The sequence below is a fragment of the Sorex fumeus genome, unplaced genomic scaffold, assembly GCF_029834395.1.
Source record: "Sorex fumeus unplaced genomic scaffold, SorFum_2.1 ptg000122l, whole genome shotgun sequence".
Classification (NCBI taxonomy): Eukaryota; Metazoa; Chordata; class Mammalia; order Eulipotyphla; family Soricidae; genus Sorex; species Sorex fumeus.
Window position 1 is genome coordinate 38596725 of NW_026606179.1, and position 16477 is coordinate 38613201.

Below are 16477 nucleotides of genomic sequence, written 5' to 3' on the forward strand. Positions count from 1 at the left end.
TATTTTTAGGAAGCTTATTTCTCTAAAGAAGTCAAGGTGAGAATGTTGCCCTTGAGGATGATACAGCTACAAGGTCAAAAGAATACAATTCCCTGGGGCTGGAGCAATAGTACAGCAGGTAGGGTGTTTCCCTTGCACAAGGCCAACCCGGGTTCGATTCCCAGCATCCCACATGGTCCCCTGAGCACAGCCAGGATTCTTGAGTACAAAGCCAGGAGTAACCCCTGTGCATCGCCGGGTGTGACCCAAAAAGAAAAAGGAAAAAAAAAAACGATTCCCTGAGTAACCATAAATTAAATTCTGGCAAAAAATAAATGAATTCCAAAGTCTGAGGCCCACTGATTTCAGTACTAATGCTACTCCAACTAATACATTACCATATATTCATTCTCCCTTAACAAATGAGTTGTTTACACCCCCTCTCAGTGATTAAAAAAAAAGCACCCACATTAAAGACCCATTTTTGTTTTTCTTCACATACTATCAATGATTTACTCAGTTTTGGTAGGGTTATATATATATTACAATCAGTTAATACAAAGTGCAACATTTTTAAATGCTAATGAAAAAAATCTTTTAATTACAATTCCAAGGAAAAAAAGATGTACTATACACCAACTTTACATACATACAGAAAAACAACTTTGAGGCTCTAGTGTTTAAAATTGCTTTCTTTTTCAAGAAAAAGAAAGCTAGTACTGATTTACAATAACAAGTGAATACACTTTCCCATGCACTGCTCTGTCTTCCACTCCTTCAACTCACCAACGTTGTTTTCATTTTCCATTTCCATCCCTGGCTTCAAGCGGCATGTCATCCAAAGCAGATCAGCTCTGAATTTAAAAACATTTTCTAGAAACTTCACTACCTAGACTTGTCTGTCCTATGAAGACGCTGTCCCCACTCGCATAATTCTGAAGAGTGTGTTGATGTTATTGCTGCGAATGGCATCACGACAAGCACTGATCACTTGGTTCTTTGGCTTCCCAACTGTATGAGAAGAAACAGAAAATAAGCTTAACTAAAAATTCTATGAAACTGAGGTCAATTTTTAAGTGTGAAAGGTAGGAAAATAAATGGTGTGCACATTTAACTAATCTCACCACTCCCTAAAAAAAGACTGCCTCTTGAAGGAATATTCCTTCACAAACCAAAGCAGAAACAAAGTCAAGTTTTATTAAAAAAATTAAAAATGGAGACTGGAGAGGCAGTAATAAGCACACAATCAACCCAGATTTATCCCCAGCACCCAACAGTCTCCCAAGTCCTGCCAGAAATGATCCCTGAGGAAAAGCAAGCCCTGAGCACTGCCAGACCCTCTCCCCATATATATATGTGTGTGTGTACATATATATGTATATATATACATATAAGTGTATATATATATTTCTAATCTTCTCTGTATCGTTCCAATTTTAGTATATGTGCTGCCGATAGCACAGCGGGTAGGGCGTTTGCCTTGCACGCAGCCAACATGGCCGACCTGAGTTCAATTCCTCTGCCCCTCTCAGAGAGCCCGGCAAGCTACCTGGAGTATCTCACCCGCATGGCAGAGCCTGGCAAGCTACCTGTGACGTATTTAATATGCCAAACACAGTAACAAGTCTCACGAAGGAGACGTTACTGGGCCCGCTCAAGCAAATCGATGAACAACGGGAGTACCGTGACCGATATATATATTTCATACTGGAAGGGGGAAAAATGCCTTCTAAGAAGAGGTCAATACATTTACTAAAAAACAGGTTTCAGGGACCAGAGCAATGGTATAATAGGTAAGGTGTTTGCCTTAAACGCGGCCAACCCAGGTTCAATCCCCAGCATCCCATATGGTCTCCCAAGCACTGCCAGGAGTAAGTAATTCCTGAGTGCAGAGCCAGGAGTAATCCCTGAGCACTGCTGGATTTCACATCCAAAAAAAAAAAAAAAAAACCACCAGATTTCAGGTATCAATCTTAAACTATATTTCTACTTCCTTTATATACCATAACCTTTCTAAATTTTAAGTTGAACGCAACATTCATTTTCAGCTCTCCCTTTTTAAAGAAGGATATTGAAGGCTTTCCTTTTCTTGGCTAAATTATCTCTAGTTATTTTATGTTATCTCGGCTAGATTATCTCTGGAAGGGAGAGCAATTCTCTGAGCTCAGCGTCTTCTTCCCCTCTGAAGTCTGGAGACTGAAGCTGAGCCGTGACTCAGGATGCTACTATCGCCCCCACAGGAATTCTTGCTACCTCCACTGGTTGTCACCCCAAAATTAGACTAGTTAACAATGCTACAAAAATCACTTTACCCCGCAGACGACCTGCTCTTTGAATTGCTTGATTTACTGCCTTGAGGTTCCCCAACAGTTCAGTGTGATTGTTACAGCGAATTTTATATCCATTTAGCAAGTCTTTATTAAGGTCATAGAGTTCCATATAGCGATTCTTCATTGTTTTCCTGTTTGAATCAAGAGAAATTAAACAATATACTTCAGTAGGACAGACTTAAAAATGTGCAAATTTCTTAGACAAGTAAGATACCACATTTTTGGCTGCACTGTTATTAAAACTGGGTAACTCTTAAGGTTTACCTTGAAAAACACTAGGAAGTTGCTACCAAAATACTCTACTTCTTCCAAATAAATGGAAGAGAATACTCTTTCTTAGTTCTTGGTCTAGGGTGGGTTTGAATTTAGGAATTATTAACTATAAAAGATATATGCATCCCATACCATTGTCCAATTTATATTAAATTTAATAAAGTTATTAAAGAATAAAAATTTCGGGGGCTGGAGAGATAGTACAGCGGGTAGGGCACTTGCTTTGCATGTGGCCAACCCTGGTTTAATCCCTAGCACCCCGTGTGAATCCTTGAGCCCTGCCAGAAGTAATTCCTGACTGCAGAGCCAGGAGTAACCCCTGCACACTGCTGGGTGGAGCCCAAGAAAACAAACAAAATATTTACCCCTAAAATAAAAATAAGCAATGGGGAGAAAAATAATTTATATACAAAAATAAAACCAGTCCTTAACAAAAAGTGTTTTTTGTTAAAAATAAATAAAATTTGAAGTCACAATGAGATAACTTCTGACCCCACTGACTGAACTGGTAACTTTCTAAGAGTTTGCCCACAATTTCCATTAACAAGCCTGACAGAAAGGGGGCATTCGCATACATTATTGGCAGGAATGAAAACTTATCACCACTGCAAGGAACACTGGCAAAAAAAAAAAAAAAAAAAGAACTGCAAAATTCTCTGTTCGTTTATTATTTACCACAGTCTACATTTAACATTTACCCTAGGAAGCTCATTTTAGGACTTCCCCCCCAAGATACTTTTAAAAGTACACAAAAAGATTTAACAGAACGACCCACTGCAGCATTATCTATAGGAGCAAAGGAGCAATGTGAATGCTGGCGACTGGCAGAATCAACGAGCAGAGTACAGAGGAGTGTGCACACAAACAAGGGCCAGAGAGATGGGATGTAAAGACGGGGGCCAGAGCAACACGACAGTAGGGAGGGCACGCTTGCCTTGCCTGTGTGTGGCTGACCCAGGTGTGATCCTCCAAAACCCCATATGGTCCCCCAAGCTTGACAGGAGTGATCCCTGAGTTCAGAGCCAGGAGTAAGCCCTGGGCACCATCAGCTATGGTCCAGACCCCTCTCCACCCCAAAAATGAGTATCTCCATGTACTACTTTGGAATGAGCTCCAAGGCAGTTTTGGAAATGTATGCAGCAAAGGGGCAAAGACTTAGATGAGGAGATGTGGATGTGTGTCTCTGAGTCATACATGGGTGTGTGGCTATTTGCAGTGAAAGGGAGTGAACTGTGAGATAGTTGTGAGGCTAAGGATTTGATCCCCAGGACCACCCCACAAGCTGGGTGCCACATACATGCCAAGATAAACTGCACATCTAAGCAAGCAAGACGCTAGCAACATGCACATGTATTTGTAACGTGTTTATTGTAAACTGCAATTCACGTTCAAAGGAATTCACAGAACAAATGCTTGCCATCAAGACGCAAGGTACCAGCATCCCGGAAGTCTCCCAATACGCTCTTTCTGAATAGCCCTCCTCCCCAGGAGAGAACCTGCATCCCTTTCCTGTTTATCATCTATGTATGCTTCAAATGCTATAACTTAGTTTGTCCGTTTCCAGATTATGAGTGGAAGCATTTTGTATTTATTATTTGGAGTCTTCTTTCGACCTCCGTTTTGTTTGTAAGATTTGCCCGTGCTGTTCCGTATCACTGCGACACATGTGTTCTCACTGCTGGGTGTGAATCTCATTGTGTGAGAATATTCTAACTTACCCATTAGAACGCTGAAGCTAGTTTGGGGTGTTTCCACACTGTGATTCTTAAGAACAAAGGTTTTATCAATATTCTTATAAAAATGTATGTGCACATATTACTGGTTATAAACCAGGAGTAGAATTGGTGGGACATTTTCAACTTGACTGAAAACTGCCAAGTTATTTTCCAAAGTCCCCATACCAATGTACACTCAACCAGTACTCGAGAGCTGTAATTCCCCACTGCTGACATTCTTAACTTTGCACCTGTCCTAGTCATGGTAAACACTCACATGTCCCTCATCAGACGAGCATCCTCGGCTCGAACCAGCAGACTTCGGATCAGGTTCGAATTATCAGCCATGTCCGCACTTAGCTTCTGATGCACCGAATGATATTCATCCACCTGGAGACCAGGAACACTTGGGAAGTAAACGGCCTCAAAAAGTTCTTGAAAACTAGACATATTAAGAAGATACTACTATCATAGACGGAGAATATTTTCTCCCCCCAACCCCCATCCACTTATACCATCTGAACGATTTCCTGTAATTTCATCTCCTCCTCTATGAAATAATGAATCTGTGCTGCCTCCAACACTTAGGAAGACACTGGAGCCTTTCCATGCCTGCCTCAGCATCAGGGGCCTTAACAACACAAGGAACATTTTGGGAATTGAGGGCTGGAAATTTATCATTTGGGGCTCATCACTTTCCTCCTTTTACTTTTTTTTCTTTTGACTTCAGGTTGTTGTGAAGCACAAAATCAAAAAGTAAATAAAGGGCTAGAAAAGGAAAATGTTAATATTATCATTTTTTTAAAGTATTCCCACTAGGTGCTGGAGCGATAGTATACCAGGAAGGGCTCTTGCCTTGCACACGGCCCACCTGGGTTCAGTCCTATGTGGTCCCCCAGCTGCCAGTAGAGATCCCTGAGTTCAGAGCAAGTCCTAAGCACAGCCGGGTGTATCCCCAAAACAAAAACCAAACAAAAAAAATATTTCCATTAAAGCCTCCTTCCCCCCCCCGTAAAAAAACAAAAACAAAACAAAACAAAAAACCCACAAAATTAGAGTTAAGAACTAAATCACCCATTTTTATAAAAGACGCTTTTTCTTTTTTAGGGTGGGGCTATCCCAGCATGGTGTGAGTGAGTGGGGACTTGCTTCTAGCAGTGCTTGGGGGTCATGCAAGATTCAACTTGGAGGGGCTGAGGATAGTACAGGGGGTAGGGTGTTTGCGTTACACACAGCCAACCTGAGTTCTAATCCCCAGCATCCCATATGGTCCCCCAAGCACCGCCAGGAGTAATTCCTGAGTGCAGAGCCAGGAGTAACCCCTCTGCATCACTGAGTGTGACCCAAAAAAGAAAAAAAAGAAAAAAAAAGACTCAACCTGGGCCTTCCATATGCAAAGCATACACAAAAATCCTTTGATTTATCTCCCTGACCCCCAGCTAGAAGAAATTTTTTTTTTTTTTGCTTTTTGGGTCACACCGGGCAATGCACAGGGGTTACTCCTGGCTCTGCGCTCAGGAATCACCCCTGGCGGTGCTCAGGGGACCATATGGGATGCTGGGAATCGAACCCGGGTTGGCTGGGTGCAAGGCAAACGCCCTACCCGCTGTGCTATTGCTCCAGCCCCTAGAAGAAATTCTTTAACAACTGAACTATTCATTACTAGTTCAATTTTTATTTTAAGAATTTATTTTAAAAAGCATTAAAACCTATCAAGTATGTACATTTATAGCATTGATATGAAGTGTTTCAGTCATTATTAGATTACCATGCTGTCACAAAGGCATCCACTTGGTGCTCTTACCTTGACCAGAACCTTTTTTAATTCTTCAAAGTAAGCAGGGAAATCTGCTTCGACCTGAAGTTCTTCAATACCAAAGAACGATGCCATTGACTGGATAATATCACCAGCCAAATCAATATCATCTGTATTTACAGTAATCTATCCAGAAAAAAGGAGACAAGTTTTGCATCCTCAGATACTGATGGCCAACTTTGCTAAAACAGTAATGACTTTTCCAACATGTGACACAGATAAATATGTGTTTAATATATGTAAGCATAAATATATATGTGGTAACAAAGTAAAATTTAGCCCCCAAAAAATCAAAGCTACACTCTTACTTCGAGTAGCAAACTAAAAGATCAAACTTTTCACATTAAGCAACAAGATCATACAAAAAGTGCAAATGTTTTCTTCTATAGTCCCAACTCTTCCCAAGTTAGACAAGGAAGGAGTGAAGGGAATGGAGAGAGGGAGGCAGGGAGCTCCAGTTCTAGCAGACGTGAATTTACCCATGTCTCCACTTGTACTGATTGGTGAATGCTGCACAAGAAATGTACGTCCAGTGAGATTACCTCTCCGTTCAGTTTCATTTTTATATACAGCTGGCCACCGTTCCGGAGGGAGGTGAAACACACTTGGAAGGGAGCATTCTGAATGTCAGTATCTTCTGGCAGGAGGAAGTTCTGTTTCAGCCAGATAACGACCTTCAAAATAAACGGGATGAAATGAACTTCCAGTTTCAAAGTCCTGTCACTCTTGGGATATTTGCTGGACGTCTCTGGTGTCTGGAACACACCTGATTGAGCTTGGGGACCATGCAGCATCAAGGGATTGAACGCAAGTGCTCACACATGCAAATCAAGTGCTGTATCACTGAGCTACATCCCTGGCCCTGGGAGTCTTTTGTGTGTGTGTGTGTGTGTGTGTGTGTGTGTGTTGGGGGGGGGATGAGGTGATGATGACAGATTTGGGCCATACCCAGTGGTGCTCAAAGTCTACTCCTGGTTCTATGCTTGGGTCTCTCCTGATGCCATGCATGCAGATGGAATTGGATCAGCTATGTACAAGGGGGGCACGTGAACTCCACTGCTATCCCTCCGGCCCTATCCTTTCCTCTGTTTTTTTTTTAACTTTTTTTTTTTATTTTATTGAATCACCATGAGACAGAGTTACAAAGCTTTCATGTTTGAGATTCAGCCATATAATGATCGAACATCCATCCCTCCACCAGTGCACATTTTCCACCACCCACATCCCAGTCCTCACCCTGCCTCTATCTATGACCGACAATTTCCCCAATACTTTCTCTCTACTTTTGGGCGTTATGTTTTGCTCGAATTTTTCCACCACCATTCAATCCTACCTGCCAGAGGCAGATGCTAGATAATTAATCTTCCATTGCTCATTATGAATATCATGAGAATTCTAAATTGTAAATGGTTGGGTTCCAGAGATATCTCTGTAGGGCACCAATCCATTTTGGGATTCAACTGGAAGTCTCTGGACCAGGCCGGCGCTATTCTTAAGTGTTTTTCTTCTTTTTAGTTTTACTGCTTGGTAAACTAAATAAAGGAATTATTTTTTGCCACCCACAAAAAAAAAAAATTCATCTCACTTCCTTGTCCCAACGCACACATGTTCCTAAGTGACACTCCTATTATGTCTGCGATATGTAGGCCTGTCAGCATCCTCATCTGAGCCATCATCTCATCTGCAACCGAGGATCAACAAGAGCCATACTGAACTGACCCGGCTGGCACGAGAGCTCTCCTGTGGCTCTGGTCCACACTGGAACTGTCTAACCTGTTTTTCCCCACTCATGACCCCTTTACACCCAAGAAACTTTTATGTGGCCCCGGGTATGTCAAATAGGTATACAAATCAAACAGTGACTGGTCAAATATCATAGATGTATTGAAAAGGAATACATCAGGAATATGCCCTCTACATTCAGTTATGCAACCTTATATGAACTTTCAACCCACAATTTAAGAAGTTAGGTCCAAAATAAAATCGTCTGCTCAGAACTATTCCATTGCATTCCCTAAAGAACACACGTACATGCAGCACAGACACAGACATACCACACAATAACACAAATAACTGTTAATGTTAATCACACTTTAGAGTAATACAGGTTGAACATAAGAACAATTCCTATGAGGCCTTTTGGAAGGGCCCACTTACTACTGAGTTTTCGGTTCTGGTGGCTGAGACGGATCCTGAAACTCATGATTAGAAGCCTCAGTGAGGGCTGGCGGCGTGACAGCTCACTGCAGGAAGGAGGCCCAGGATTTAGCCCTGTCTAAGTCTGCTCCCCCAAGAACAGTCAGAAGCGGCTGCTAAACACTGAATCAGGACTAGCTCCTCAGCACCAGAGATGGTCCCCAATACAAAACAAGCCTTACTGAGAATTCTGAAGTCTGGCCGAGGTTAAGATGCACCAGTACCACGACTGTAAATTAGACAAGGTTCTCTATAATATTCAGGGCCCCCAAAGGTATAAAACTAGCCTCACTTGTAGAAAAGGAAGTTGGGGGGACTTCTACAAGACTGCTAAGAATTGAATGAATAATGGTAGCACTGGAATTCTCAAATATTTCCAACTACAAATCCCACTCTTTCATCTGCAATTAATGATTACTCAGGTACTAACTGGTTTTTTTCCCCAAAGTCAGAGTGAGAGGCTATTTTGGCAGCCTTTTCTTGTCTGTTTTTATGGTGTGTGCGTGGGGGGGAGGGGAGAGTGGTTGGTGATGCTCAAAGTTTACTCCTGGCTCTGCACTCAGAGATCACTCAGCATCCCATATGCAATGCTGGGGATCAAACCCAGGTTGGCGGCATGCAAGGCATATGCCCTACCCATTGTACTATTGCTCTAGTCCAATTTTAGCAGTATTTTATTACAGGGAATAAGCAAACCTCAAGCTGTATGACTGTCATATCACAATTACTATGCCAAATAACAGTGTCATGTGATTTCCTCTTTCCCTCCTTCTTTCCTCCCGCCATTCCTTCCTTTCTCTCTCTCTTTCTTCTATTTTTGAAGAGTTCACTTCCAAATAAAGTCCGGAGGGCCCAGGGGTACTCAATCAACAAGGCTACCAGGACCCTCCGAGTGTCATGCCCAGCAATGATCACCTGGAGGTGATTGAGAACTGCAGGAGCATCTTTGTACGAGCCCCTAAATCCTGTGCTACCACCTAGGCCCCCCTGATTTCCCCTTTTCTACGAAACAGCATCCAAACGACTCTCAGATGCAAACATACTCAAAGGACACAGCCAGCGGCTCACCCTCTGCGCGCGCTCCGCGATGACGAAGTTGACGTAGCTGAGCGGCTCGGTGGCAGAGTTGGGTTTGGTGAGCGCGTACATTGAGAATCGGGGGAGCTGTCTCGTCAATTCAAAGACGTGAAACTGGGTGCTGTGGCCAACCAATGGGACAGAAAAATGTTGTGTAGAATGTTATTTCAATATGCAAAGTCCAAAAACTAATATAAAAATGTAAGGAGTTCAAGTACTACAGTAAGAGCGTTTGGGACTTAGAAGTAACACACCCAGCTGTGTTCAGGGTTTACTCCTGCTTCTGTGCTCAGGTATTGCTCTTGGCAGGCTCACAGGACCATATGTGGTGCCACGGAGGAAAACCAGGTTAGCTGCATCCAAGCCAAGTGCCCTACCCACTGAACTACCTCTCTGGCCCCCATGAGAGCATATTTGCACACACATGCACTAGGAGTTTAAAACAAAAAGACGTAAAGAAATTAAAAAGATATAAAAAGGTTATATCACCTACTGAGTGTTTTTTCTTCATCAGTGAGGTTAGGTATATACAATGCTTAATAAAAAGATACCACCTCTTGAAAAACGGGCACTGGTGGAGGGATGGGTATCTGATCATTGTATAATTGAAACCCAAGCACAAAAAAAATTGTAAATCTACAACTGTAAAAAAATAAATAAAAAAAAAAAAGATACCACCTCATTCTTGTAGTCGTTCTTCTTTTTTTTTTTTGCTTTTTGGGTCACACCTGGCAATGCACAAAACACCCTTGGCCCCTGTGCAAACGCCCTATCCGCTGTGCTACCTCTCCAGCCCCTCATTCTTATAGTCTTAGTGACTGAAAGTACAAGCTGACAAACCTCCAATTAAGCCTGGGTTTTTATTTATTTTTATTGTTGGGTTGTGGTGGGAGGCACACACCTGGCAGCACCCAGGGATTACTCCTGGTCCTGTGTTCAGGGGTCACTGCTGACAGTGCTCAGGGAACCATAAGCAGTCCTGGGAATCAGAGTGGAGTACACACATGCAAGGCAAGCACCTCACTCCCTGCACTATCACTCTGGCCCACACATGTTTTTTTAAACCATCTGTTTGGTTTTTTTTTAAGTTATTCACAATAATTTATTGCATTCAATATTCCAACACCAATCCCACCACCATTACTCATTCCCACTACCATTATTCCCAATTTTACCATCACCACCCAAACCTGCCTCATAAGCAGGTCCTAAATAATTTATTTTGTATTGTTTGTTGTGAATAATCCGCTAAAGATGATCCAAAAAGTTTACTTAGAGCAAAGTGTGTAAAGGTTGTTATAACTCACCCTGGAGCCATAAAGTCCTTGTATAAGAGACTACTAACATATTGTTACAGGTTGAGTCTTTGTGTGCTCTTTTTTTTTTTTTTTGATCGGGATGAGATGGGTTGCCTTCTCCTACTTTACAGTCCATCAAATATGGTGTGCTACTCACTGTACATCAGTGGAAAAGGAGATAAGAAGATGTCACTCCAGGAATTATAAAATTTTAAATAGGGTGACAGAGCTGGAGTAAATTTTTTTTTTTTTTTTTTTGCTTTTTGAGTCACACCTGGTGATGCTCAGGGGTTACTCCTGGCTCATGCACTCAGGAATTGCTCCTGGTGGTGCTCAGGGGACCATATGGGATGCTGGGAATCGAACCTGTGTCGGCCATGTTGGCTGCGTGCAAGGCAAATGCCCTACCCGCTGTGCTATTGCTCCAGCCCCCTGGAGTTAAATTTTTAACTGGATGGTGACTTTTGGGTCAGGAGACATCTCTGCAGCTTATTATGTAACAATATGTTAGCAGTCTCTTATACAAGGACTTTATGTCTCCAGGGTGAGTTACAACAACCTTCACATACTTTCCTCTAAGGAAACTTCTTTGATCATCTCTTTGGAGATTTATTTGAAGGTCTCCGAATCCTGGCCATAAATGAGCTTATATGGTACCAGAGGCAATTTGCGGGTATGACTGTAAATGATCATATTAAGTTTACATGCCCTTTGCTTTTCTGAAAGGTCTCAAATTATTTTTCAGCCACAGATGACTTGTATGGATGGATAGAACCATTAATTGGTTTCTCCCCCACAAAACCCGTGGCAAAATGGAGTATCTATACATTCGGCCGTCCTCTGAGTAGTATCTGGAGAGGAACTGCAGTCCGCAAAAGGCTCACCTGCTCCGGTAGCCCACGAAGAGTTTCAAGTGCAGATCCACAGAGACATCTTTGGGCGGAGTGACCGGGATGTGGATGGAGTTGGAAAGATTGTGAGTGCTGGGGTGGACCACGTGACTCTCACCTGCAAAAATTCCTTCTGCAAAAATCAATACTGCTCGGATGATGGTGTCTGTCGAGGAGAGAAAGCAGCATTTCAAGAACTCCTCTTGAAAAGGTGGCACAGGCATCCACAAAACACAGGCTTCCAACAACCTGCTTACCATTGGATGTGGAGACACGGAGCTCGACGTGAGCGGCCTGAGTCTCACTGCCCAGGCTGACGGACAGGGACGTGTGGAGCCTGGTGTTGGCGGGGATTATGCCCCGGTGCTCTTCAGCCTCACTCAGCGGACTATTCAAATCAACCTGCAAAACACCCCGTCGCCTTGTGACTTGCTCAATAACGCAGCGGGTGTCAACCTTAAATAATGCAGCTAAATGGCCTCCAAAAACACACATTCCAACAGCTTATGCTACTATCTCGTGCTGGAGTTCGTGGACCTTGTCCCATGAGTGTTCCCAGTCTTTCTAGGGTCTCACCCCAAGAGAAAAACACCCTTGGCCCTTTGTGTAGCTGCAGCTCAAACGTGCCTATCATGGCACCCTTTTCACATTTTTTTGCACTGTTCTTTGAAAATTATAAAATACAATTATTCTGCCAGAGAAGATTGAAAAAAAAAAGTCCTACTTCCCAATTATACATAACATACACATGTGACTTTTGCAGTCATCAGTTTTTGCCTTGTCTTTGAAAAGATAAAAAATACATATTATCTGGTGCTTGTTTCCTATTTTACAAGACGCCGGGGTCATCCTCGCAAGTCAGATGAAGTATGTCGTTCCTTTTTAGCTGCTTTAAGATTTCTTAGCACAGAGCTGGAGTGATAGGATGGTGGGAAGGGCATTTGCCTTCCATGCGGCAGATCCAGGTTCAATCCCCAGCATCCCATATGGTCCTACAGCACTGCCAGGAGTAATTCCTGAGTGCAGAGCCAGGATTAACCCCTGAGCATGACCGGGCGTGACCCAAAAAGTCCCACCCCCCACCCCATACACACACACACACACACACAAAGATTTCTCAGCACATACTTCTTCTAAAAAGGAGGTTAACAAGTGACCAGAAAATGTGGTATGCCTTATATGTATAAGACGTGGGTTTTAGTCTTGGCACTGTGTGTGTGTGTGGGGGGGGGGGGGGGGCGGGGAGGGTGGGGTTCGGGGGTGTGAATACATCAGTGGACACTGATGAAAATATTCTTGTAGCTGAGTTGCCTGCAAGTGGGATTTCTGGGAAAGAGGCCAACCCGCTCACATTTTCAGGGGGAAGGAAGGAGGGCGTCGGGCTGCAGCTGGCAGACAGCCAGGTGTCATTCCTCCCCCCACCTGCCAACCCTCCCAGCCAGGTCCGGCTCCTCACACCCCACTTCCCCCTTCTCATCAGGACCTACCTTGGCATTTTCCTCATAGTTACGGAGTTCCAACAGCAGGTTCTGCTTCTTCTGACTGAGCTCTCGGATCAGATCCTGCTCGGCGCTGGCGTCCATGAGGCTCCCTCCCATTTCAGCCTTTCCTGGCAGGTAGCCACGAACTGAACAGAAGGAAAAACATTTGACTCACCAGACTGACCCCCACCCCCATGCCCCACCAAAAAAGACACCTTGAACCCGTCAAGGGTTAAGTTAGTAAGTGCCTGTCCTTTAAAAGAACCCAAACCCTAAGTTTCTATCTCCCTGACCCTGGGTGGATTTGCTCGGATGAGAGAATATCAACACACTCTAGTGTGGAATTTCTTAGCATTCTGACCCAATCAATCAAACCGCAAATCTGACTTTCCAAAGATTTCCTCATCCTGATTTACTTTCCCCATCCACTGCGCAGCAGATCAGCTGAGGGTGGCCTTCCATGAGGTAATCTCCCTCGACCACACCAGCAATTGCAGAAGAGAAATTGTCTTTGAAGATGACCTCCCCGGTTCGATCACTCCGAGCGTCAACCTGAAAATAAGCAGAGATAAAGCGAGTTTAAAGAGAAAATAAAGAAACTTGGAAATCCGCTCATGCGAGTTTTTTTTTTTTTCCCCAAGCAACACAGAATGTAATGGAGTTCATCTTAAAGGTGTTTTCGTTGAGCATTTTTCAGCATCATTTCATGGAGCCCCCTGGCTTCTCAGGAGGCGCCGATGGGCTCGAATGAGCACTAGGGCTAAAAGGACAGTAAAGGTCTCTTTCCTGACAGTCATGTTGCTTCCCTGCACTTCACAGCATGGAGAATAAAACCCAGGTCTCATGCATAAAAGGCACATCACATTCCTGCTCCCTTGTTATCTTCTTAAAAAAAAATAATAAAACAAGGGAGCCAGAGAGATAGTAAAAGAGTTAGGGTGCTGGGCTTGCATGCCAGTATGATCCCCGGCACTGCATCTGGTCTCCCCAGCCCCGCGAGAAGTGTTCCCTGTGCAGAGCCAGGGGTCAGCCCTGAGCACTGCCCAGTGGGACCCAAACCCCTGTCCTATTTAAAAATAATAATAATTTAAAAAATGGCGTTTTTGTTTTGTTTACCTCTGGGCCACACTGGGCGATGCTCAGGGGTAACTCCTGGCTCTGCACTAGGCATCACTCCTGACAGCACTCTATGGACCCTATGGGATGCCAGGGATGGAACCTGAGTTGACCACATGCAAGGCAAACAACCTACTCACCCTACTATGTGTCCAGCCTCAAACAAAAGATGTTTTATTGATCATCACTTAACATTCAGAGAAGCACTTGACTTGAGAGGCCAGACGTGTACTATATACTGCAAAGTGCAAAAATCCAAACAACCTGCATTAAGATTCCAGCTCTGCTATGTATTGGGGTCTCGAGCACATTTTTTTTTTTGGTGGTGATACTAGTTTACACCTAACTTTCTAGTGATTATGAGTAAAAACTACTGTAATCATTTACTGACGCTTCACTGTGAACTAAGTTTTTCATTTCTCATGAGTGGAACTGCTAGTCATAATGTGGGCATCTGTTTAACTTCTAAGAAAAAGCCAGTTTTGGGAGATGGAGAGGCAGTACAGCGGGTTAGGCACTTGCCTTGCACATGGCCAACCTGCCTTTGATCCCTGGCATCCCTCCATATGGTCCCCCGAGTCTGTTAGGAACAACCCCTGTGTAAGCCCTGTGCACAACCAACTTGGGGTGCCCTCCCTCACCCGAAAGAAATGTCCAATTCTTTCCCAGGCATTCCTACTATCTGCCTCTTCCCCACCAGCATTTGGTATGGCCCGGTATTTTGGCCATTCTGTTAGGTGTAAAGTAGGCTATGATTATAGTTCTGATTTGCATTTTCCTAGCGAAAGACATCAATTACCATTTGAAGTGCTCATGTGCTCAGATCTTCTCCGTTTTGGGGGGCCTGAGGGACCTCCCAAGTGGTGACCGAAAGTTCAGTGCAAGTATCTGAAAATGTGGTCCCACTCAGGGATGCCCCAGGCCACCCCAGTGGTGTTCAGGCACACCAGGGTCACACATGGTGGGATCTACAGGATCACAGGGTGCCAGGGATGCAACCAGGGTCAGTTCCATAACAAGGCATACACCTGATCGCTGTACTATTCTCCAGACCTCTTCTACTCATTTTTAACTTGTGTTTTTTCCCCCCCTCACTCCCCACCTCCCAACCCCGGCTTTTTAGGCCACACCCAGCATGCTCAGGGCTTACTCCTGACTCTGCACTCAGGAATTATTCCTGACGGTGCTCAGGGCACTATATGGGATGCTGGGAATTGAACTCAGATCGGCCATGTGCAAGTCAAGTGCCCTACCCGCTGTACGATTGTTGTGGTGCCAAAATTGTGTTTTCTTGCAGTTTAAAAGCTCCTATTGAAGAATCCATCTTCTAGACTAAGGGACAGCAGTAGAGGAACGTGACACTCTGGCGGTGGATGTGGGGCAGCAGAAACTTAAGCCTAGAGCACGAACATTAATGCTACTGTAAATCAAAATACCTCAATAACATTTTTGATTTAAAAATTCTTTCTTGGCTTGCTTTTCAAGTCCATGTTCTTGCCTGAACACGTTTCTCTCTTTTCCCTGCTTTTTTCGCTCTAGAGAAGCCCATCTTCTCTCTTAAAGAGAAGAATATTCCTTTGTTTTCCTCATGAATCGTCTGCTATTGTTTTTGTTTAGGGGTCACATAGATGGTGCTCAGGGCTTACTCCTGGCTCTCCACTCAGGAATTAGTCCTGGTAGGATCAGGGGGCCATTTGGGATGCCTAAGATCAAACCCAGATCTGCCACATACAAGGCAAGCACCTTATCCACTACACTATCTCTCTGGTCCCTCATGAATCTTTTTTCTTTCCCATGAATCTTTCAAAGTAAATTCCTTTCAATAAAAAATATTTTGCTTCCGGGGCTGGAGCAATAGCACAGTGGGTAGGGCATCTGCCTTGCACGCGGCCGACCCGGGTTCGATTCCCAGCATCCCATATGGTCCCCTGAGCACTGGCAGGAGTGATTCCTGAGTGCAGAGCCAGGAGTATCCCCTGTGCATCGCCGGGTGTGACCCAAAAAGGAAAAAAGAAAAAAGTTTGCTTCCAAAAAAATTATTTCTTTCCAAAAGGCAAACTGATCACAAATGTATTTCAAAACCAACAATGAAGGATAACCACAAAAAATGATGTTTTTACTCTAGGCCAGAATATGTTATCAACAGATGGGTAGATGCAGACAGTCTGGCAAAATAATCATTTCAGTGACCAATGCATGACTGTTTTTGTCTTACAAACATCCCTCTAGACAAGATTTTGCAATAAAATAAAAAAGGGGGGGGAGTGCTGGAGAGATAGTTCAGCAGGCAGGGCATTTGCCTTGCA

General features: G+C 43.8%; 1 protein-coding gene across 2 annotated transcripts in view; it reads right to left on the reverse strand.

Moving 5' to 3' along the window:
* Positions 1 to 584: 584 nt before the first annotated feature.
* BBS2 (Bardet-Biedl syndrome 2) overlaps positions 585 to 16477 on the reverse strand; it is a 37171-nt gene continuing 21278 nt past the window's right edge. For both annotated transcript variants that reach the window (XM_056136427.1, XM_056136428.1), the window contains exons 8-17: positions 13472 to 13607; positions 13062 to 13201; positions 11832 to 11976; positions 11569 to 11740; positions 9378 to 9507; positions 6656 to 6787; positions 6102 to 6239; positions 4575 to 4687; positions 2292 to 2440; positions 585 to 990 (exon numbers count right to left, since the gene is read on the reverse strand). In XM_056136427.1, coding sequence (XP_055992402.1) covers positions 884 to 990; positions 2292 to 2440; positions 4575 to 4687; positions 6102 to 6239; positions 6656 to 6787; positions 9378 to 9507; positions 11569 to 11740; positions 11832 to 11976; positions 13062 to 13201; positions 13472 to 13607 — 1362 coding nt within the window. In that variant the 3' untranslated portion in view covers positions 585 to 883. The remainder of the gene's footprint in view (positions 991 to 2291; positions 2441 to 4574; positions 4688 to 6101; positions 6240 to 6655; positions 6788 to 9377; positions 9508 to 11568; positions 11741 to 11831; positions 11977 to 13061; positions 13202 to 13471; positions 13608 to 16477) is intronic.